Below are 7,909 nucleotides of genomic sequence, written 5' to 3' on the forward strand. Positions count from 1 at the left end.
TCCAAAAAAGAGGGAGAAGGAACAGTTCAAGAAAGCAAGCGTACGTACCGGTGTGAGTGCGAATGTGTGCCAGGAAGGCCATAGAGTTGCTGCTCTTGCACACCTTGCCACAGTATTTGCACACGTTGCCCTGGTTCTCCTCCCGTTCGCGGTTGATCTGCTCCGTGTCCTCCAGCACGTACTTGTTGACCTCCCTCAGGAGCTCCTCGTGTTTCTCCTTGATGTGATAAAACAGATCCTGCTCTGATTCAAATCGATCCGTGCACTTGACACACTTGAAGCTTGCGCCCCCTTCGGGCAGCTCCTCCACACTGTTCTGCTCGTTGCGAAGGTGGGCAGCGCTGGTCAGGTGCTGGTGCAGGTTGCTCTCGGTGTAGAAGGACTTGCCGCAGACCAAACAGTGGAAATGCCTCTCCTTGGAAGGATGCTTCATCGAGATGTGGACGTTGAGGCCACTGATGCCGTCCGCCATGAATCCGCAGTCCTCGCAGCGTATGCGAGAGTTGCTTCCTTTGGTTTCCTCCCTCACCTTTGCTTCCTTGGGTTTGAGCTTCTTGACGTATGCGGAGCTGGGAGACACTAAGCCAGAGGTCACTGGTGATCCTCCAGTCAAACATATCATGGTGGCTTCACCTTCCAGAGACAGGCCTTCCTGTGCAGCCTGCTCCTGCTCAGCTAGGAACTTCACAGATACAATACAGGCATCAAAGGGAAGGGCTTTGGACATTTGTGTGTCTCTAGTCATAACGTCTACCTTTAAATGTTCATCATCTGCTTGTTTACCCTCTTGTTCCTGGATCTCTGGCTGTGCCAACTCAGAGACTGAAAGCTGACATTCTTCATCCTGCTGGGCTTCAGAATCTGCTGTTAGCTCAGTCGCTTTATTGGTCATCTCTGGTTCACCACAAGCAGGAGATGTAATTGCATTTTCTTGCTTCTCATCTCCACCTACAAGCACATCATTAACCAGCTCTGTGGTGACACAGGGCGCAGGTGTATTCTGGCCTTCCACAGATTGACTGTCTATGGGACAGGATTCAGACACCTCTGCGGGACTCACGGATTCACATTCAGGGTTAGAATTTGCTGCAGGAAGCTCCGTGATATCATTCAGCTTTAGAGGGAGTGCTAAGGCTCTTTGTCCTTCGCTCCCTTTTTGTTCCAGATATTTCTGACTTTTCTGCTTGTGTTTCTCTGTGCTTGCATGGCGGGACATTTCCCTGCTTGTTACAGCATAGTAACTGCACGCTAAACAGACATACTCAAAATCTCTGGTGTGTTTTCTCTTGACGTGAAGGTGGAGGGACGGAATAGATTGAGCAACAAAATCACAGAGGCTGCAGGCATTGACAGAGTCATATTTACTTTTTTTCTGGTTTGCCTCTGGCTGAGTTTGCTCGTCTCCACCGTGTTCTTTGGAAGTTGTGTCATCAGATTCTTCCTCTGTGCCGGTGGTCTCTACGGTGGTATTCGGCTCCTTGGTTTCCTGAATTGATGTACTTATGTGATTTGTGATTGGGTTCTTACTTGTGCATTCTTGTGCACGTCTAACATGCTTCTTTGTTAAACAGTGACGATCCATGTCTCCTTTGGTCACACAGCTGTAGTTGCACAGAGTGCAGCTGTAGCCATAATCTTTGCTGTGTTTACGGCGAACATGAACACTGAGGTTGGTGGCGTTGGACACCACCAGGCCACAGTATCCACATGTGGTTGTGGAGCCTTGCTTTGGTCTTCCTCTTTTCTTACTGGGAGGTCCCAGCTCTAACTCTTCCTCCTCAGCTAACACGGCTTTGGCAGCCTCAGCTGCCTCGTCGGTTTCCTGTTCTCCTCCTGTCAACGTATCTACCCCTTCTCCCCCGAGCATCTGAGCTACGTCATCTATAACAGCACCATCTCCAGCACCATCTCTGCTTACCCTGTCGACATATACTTCAGATTTTGAGCTCTTGCTTTCTTTCTCCTGCTGCTGCATGTGGCTATCTGAGGACAGGTGAGAATCCATCCACTCAGATGTGGCAGAAAGAAAGTTGCACAATTTGCAACGGTACCAGTCCTGGTCAAGGTGTTTGACACGAGCATGGTTCTCCAGCAGCGTAGCTGTGCTGACCCTAAAATCACAGTTTGCGCACTTCAGCTGGAACCTGCTGAGGGTGCGTTTGGGGGTCACTCGTGTTGAAGTAGCCTTCATGCTACTGCCAGGATCCACAGCCTCCTCCCTGTCATCTATGCTTTCATCAGCATCAACTGAAAGACAGTTCAGAGATACAATTGTTATATATAACTTAAAAAAGAAAAGAAAAGAAAAGAAAAAGACAGGCACATTTTTTATTCTACTACCTATTACAAATATTATATTAAGCCAATGCTTAATTCACATGTAATGCTAAAGGCTTAGAACTGTGGAGAACAGGATATACTCACATGTATACGGGGTGTCTTTGGTGTGGTATCTCTGGATGTGAACATCTAGAGGAGCCTTGTCCCTAAACTCTTGCCCACAGTAGTTGCAGGAATGAATAATCTTGGGTTTTGGGATTCGCTTGCTCACTCTTCTCTCTTGTGTAGGGATTGTTCCTTCTTGCTCTACCTGCTGTTTGTCTAATACACTTTGCTTTTCAGTTACATCCTTCATGTTTGTGCCTTTGTCACTTGCGACTGATCTCAGTTCATCACGATCAGAATCTTGTTCCTGTTTAACCTCAGCGCCACTCTCTGCCTCCATGTCTGCCTCCTGCTGGATTTCAGCAGGACTCACATTAGAGATATTTGCACTTTTCTCCAAAGGTTGTGCAGCTTTATCAGACATCTTTCCGTGCTTTCGTGCAAAGTGGATCTTCAGTGATCTCGGGCATTTGGCTGAGAAGCCACAAACTGTGCAGAGGTTGTCGCCGTCTTTAGGTGCAGAATTCGGACTTGGTCTCTCAATGACTTCTTCATCTGCTTCATCGAGCTCAGCAGCACTGGGCGAGTCTCCTGCAGTTTCCTCCATTTCCACATCATCTGTATGCACTTGCCCACTGATGTTATTTTCAGCCACTTTCTCCTCAATGGCTTCCTCTCCTGATATCACTTTTTCATCCATATCATATCCTGCTATGATTACACACAACAGTGAAGCTGATCACTATCATCAGAGCTGGGTCAGAATCCTGAAAGAGGGGGGAAGATGGAAGACAAAATGTCAGACATCTTTATTTGTCTGAAATACACTTTAGTGTATGCTATAAAAAAAAGAAAAGGAAATAGTAAAAAGTTAAGTTCAGCGAGACAAACAACAGCTAACAACAAGCTTCTGAAAAGTATTCCTTCTGCAGCATTCTCGGACCAAGCAAAAGTAAATGTTGCCATCTAGTGCTTCCAAACAGACATTGTTAGTCACAGACATCCAGCATGAAAATTGGCTGTTGCTTATTTAAGTTCTGCTGGAATTCAAACCTTTTGTGTGATAAATGTACTAAAAATGTACAATGGCCAACACAGATCAGTGGACTGCAAATCAAGTGTTGTTCCTCGAAGTTTATTTACTTGACATGTCTGCCTTTGCAGTGTATTTCATTTGCTTTTGTTACCCCATTTACTCCAATATTATATCCTCTTTAAATAATTGGATTATTTTTGATTGAACTTCTGTACATACAAGTTAGACAGACTACAATGACATGTTTCGTTTTGGATTTAAAAACGAAAAAACTGTTTAGTGTCAGTTAGTTTCCACGGTGGATTTTATTTTTTCAGTTTAGTTTGGAGGGCATGTGTCTGAGGCAATATTTAGGAAAATTAGTACAGGTATTGTAATAAAAACACAGAATGATTTAACATTTTTAACAACTCATCAGGCAAGTAGTAATAAAATATTTCACCAAACTAACAATTACCAAGACTAAGGATATTTCATTTTCTTTCATTTTAGTGTTCAAAGTTCACAAAATCATTTCAGTTATTTTTTTTCAAAATCTAGTTTTTATCTTTTTTTTTTTGTTTTAACTAAAACATTTTTCACGTGTACTTTTAGTTTAGTTTAACTATAATAAACCTGTCCCTGTCAGTTCTTTGGCAAACAAGTTGGACTTCATCTGACCAAAAAGGTTTCTGTCAATACTAATCATTAAACATTTCAATCTCCCCCTTTTTTGTGTAATTTTGTTTGTAAATAATGTATCTCAGGTTCAGTGGCTAACCGACACTCTCAAATCCTTTCCTATCTTTGTGTTTTTCCACAGTCTACTTTCTCACTCATATAGCCAATGAATTAAAATGTGCAGCTTTTTCATTAGATCCACAAACAAATTGAGGACATATCATATTCACAGGAACTATATAAAAATAAAGTAGTCACTATCCGGTCCTGTAGAAAAACTAAGTACCCCCTATGATCCACCTTTAGCAGCAATAACTTAAAGTAAAGATTTTCTGTGTGACTTTATCAGGCTCTCACATCACTGTAGAGAAATTTCAATTCACTGAGGTTTTTGCAGGGCTTATTTAATGCACTGCTTTATTAACGTCCCACCACAGCATTTCCATAAGGCTGAGGTGTTGACTTTGGCTCATTGCAACACTTTTATTCTTTTCTTATTCAGCCATTCTCTCGTAGATTTCCTGCTGTGCTTGGGATCATGGTCCTGTTGCATGACACAGTTTGAGCCCAGCTTTAGCTTGATCTAGTCTGACCATGGGGTGAATTTTCTAGGACATCCACTCCTTGGCATTGCTTTACCACACAGCTAAAGGCTCCAGACCAAAAAACTGACAAAACGTCTGCTTTTCAAAGGTGCTGACACTTGCTAATGATCAGTTAATTAAGTGCATTTAATTAGTGGCACCTAACAGCTGCTCACCTTCTTAATTTCTATGGAAGCAGTAAGGGTGTGCTTAGTTTTAAATATTCACAATGCAGTCTACTTTCATTATTTCCATTGTAATTATGTTATATTTAAGTTTAAATTTAGCATTTTTGTGCTCATTACTTTTCTTTGATAGCTCACCTTCAACCTGGATTCCCTGAAAAGGGAATGTCCATCCATGGTACATTCCCTACACAGCAGCCCTGAGAGCTCAACACGTCACAATTTTAATTACATGAAAATTTAGAAAACAATTTTACTAATTTAACAGCACAGACACTGCAAAATTTGAAAGTACCGAAATGTGCTGCAAATATAAAAACATAATCAAATAAATACATAATCAAATATGCACGCAAAATAAAATTTTAAGAATCACAGTAATCAAATATTTACAGTACTCAAATATTCTTCTGTGGAAAGAATTATAATGCACACAAATTATTATTCCATGTATTTGTGGGTGAGCTGATGAGAGATTTATTTGATGAATCTCACTTTCTTCATGTGTAACAACGCTAATTGTGAGTGTATAATACAGTTTAATACCCTTACATGTTGTTTTTAAGGGGCCATAACACATACCTCGGGGGTTTGGACCCAATCATATTTAAATATGCAGGACATCCAGTCAGACTTTTAAAGTATCCAACTTTGAGAATATCCTAGGGTGTGCTCACTACCACCAACTACCGCTTATTTTGGTAGCATACGATTACAGGATTAACTGAAGTATCACCATGTAAAGACTGTCCATATATATATAGAAATAAAGGCTCGCAAACAGTGAGTTCACTATAACAGCAGAATTCTATCGGTGTTGTGTCTGTAGCTAAGGAAAGCGGACAGCGGTCCTGAACGAGTTCGTTACTACTTTCAGTGCACAACTCCGCTTGAATGCCCACTTAAAAAAAAACAACAACAAAATAAAAAACTGCCAATTTTATATGTGTCGATATATAAGCAGTTTAACGACTAGGCGTCAGTGCTAGCTTGGAAGTACTGGTAAAGTTAGCCACAAATGATTTATACAACACGATAAAAAACTGCAACGAAGAGAGAGACAGCCAGTGCCACAGTCCTACATGTTCCTTTGCCGCTCATTTCATCGCTTGAATGATTCATACTCTTAAACACTAGAAGACTGAAACATTACAGCCCCACTTCTTAATACAGTTGCTAACTTGCTAGCAACATGTTCTCCAACGGTCTTCTGATATACGCACAACGCATCCAATTAAACTTCAACATCGGCAGAAACATCCAATCGGAACGGAGATAAGGCGGGTCTATGCAGGTCCTAGGCTTGGAAAACGACGGCAGCACAGAGGCCCAAAAAGGAGGCTAACGTCGACCTCGGAAACTGTCTTCTATGCTGCAGGAACAGTACTTTATAACACTCAAGAGACTACGCAATCGTTTGAAAAAAGCCAATACGAGTATATAGATGTCTGTACAGTGAAATACTAGTTGAACTTACCTCTTGTTATATGCTTATTTCCACTGTCCGCGCTTTTTGATGCTAGACACAAATGGCGTACCGTAGCGTGAGCCATGCGTCACAGAAGACGGCCTTCCTGCCCGCGGCTTCTTGTTTTTTTTTCTACATCAGCTGATTTCATCACATGATGCATTCTGGTTCTGTGGGAAAGCGAAAAACGGCGTAACAGTACTGAAATGCGTGACATTTGAAGGCTTAGTTAGTCGTTAGAAAGCCGTCGGTAAACATATGTTACTAATTGTTCTTACTAATTAACACCAAAAATGTAAAACTATTGAATATGCTGTAGAACGCCATAAGTTAGTACGTGATGCATTCAAAGTCACCATTTACAGAAAACCAATATAATCAGCTATTCAATACATCATGCACGTATGTCTAAAATTATTTTTTATGTATGTATTTATTAAGTTTTGTTTTGTTTGTTTGTTTTTTTACTTGAGAAGAAATTCTCTAGTTTTCTGGTAGACTACTCTTTTCATCCTGTATTAATAATAGATTATGGCATACAGTGTTGAAGTAATTCAGTGATAGCGAAAACTATTTCTCTTAGTGTGCTGGTAATTTTTTTTGAAAAAAGACAGAAGAAGGAAAGAAAAGAGAAAATTAAAACCACAGATTATGAAAGGGTTGTCTCAGTGAATTATTTATTTATTTTCTAAAATGGTTGGGTCTATGATGAATCACCACTTCCATGTGACACACAGTGTTAGCATTATAACGACTAAAGATAGATTAATGCACCAGTATTAATTGATTAAGTAGTCTGACAGGTCAGAAGGTGATAAATGAAACCTCCAGGAATGAATATGCAGTTTATTTTTCCAATAAATGTCTTTAATTCATCACAGTCAAAATTCTATGACATGGATGGTTTAAGACACAAACGCCATCTTTCCCAGGCTTCATTTTTCATAAGGATTAATCATTCATTTTTCTCCAGCTGTCTAGTAAAAGAATCCTTCATTCCTAAACATATTTAGTGTTATTCATTCCATGCTTCCACACTTCATCAAAGTTTTTCCCCCATTAAAACTGGGTGTATAATAATTCAACACTGATTCATATCACACCCCATATTGAACTTTCATTATCAGTCATTAACTGTAAAAGGTCTCTTTACAATAAAGCCAGATTGCACAGTGCTTAGTCTGAATTTCTGTGACTCGGGAGTCAGAAGGTCACAGTCTACGTCACTGCCTCCGTCACTGAACGGAAAACCACAGGTGTTTACTTGCCTGTCCTTAGACAACATACCAAAACACCTGCATCATCATGTGTGACTAATAAATAAAAATTAATGTGTGTTTGAGACCATTTCTGCTTTATTTATATAGCACCAAATCACAAATACAGTTACCTCAAAGTGCTTTTTATTATAAGGTAAATCCCTACAGTAATACTTCAGTTAACAGTATCTGGATAGCATAGGGAAAGGTGTCAGGTTTTTGCCAGATTTGTGTGTGTTTTCTTAAGGGCATGACATTCTGATACTGTTTATGTGCTGTTCTCAGACCTTCTAAGAACTCACTGCACACCAGGTGGATACCAAGTTTCAGGT

The 7,909-nt window shown here is 40.6% G+C and overlaps 1 protein-coding gene across 3 annotated transcripts in view; it reads right to left on the minus strand.

Annotated features, from left to right (window-relative positions):
• znf407 (zinc finger protein 407) overlaps positions 1-6,448 on the minus strand; it is a 164,017-nt gene extending 157,569 nt beyond the window's left edge. The window contains exons 1-3 of one of the 3 annotated variants that reach the window (XM_005937670.3): positions 6,328-6,448; positions 2,425-3,152; positions 49-2,247 (exon numbers count right to left, since the gene is read on the minus strand). In XM_005937670.3, coding sequence (XP_005937732.1) covers positions 49-2,247; positions 2,425-3,085 — 2,860 coding nt within the window. In that variant the 5' untranslated portion in view covers positions 3,086-3,152; positions 6,328-6,448. Of the gene's footprint in view, positions 1-48; positions 2,248-2,424; positions 3,153-4,988; positions 6,301-6,327 lie in introns of those variants that run through there. The other 2 variants (XM_005937672.3, XM_042227039.1) reach the window with 2 other exon arrangements.
• Positions 6,449-7,909: the final 1,461 nt, after the last annotated feature.

This window comes from Haplochromis burtoni, unplaced genomic scaffold (assembly GCF_018398535.1).
Source record: "Haplochromis burtoni strain Fernald_Lab_line unplaced genomic scaffold, NCSU_Asbu1 Contig_240, whole genome shotgun sequence".
In the NCBI taxonomy this organism is placed as follows: Eukaryota; Metazoa; Chordata; class Actinopteri; order Cichliformes; family Cichlidae; genus Haplochromis; species Haplochromis burtoni.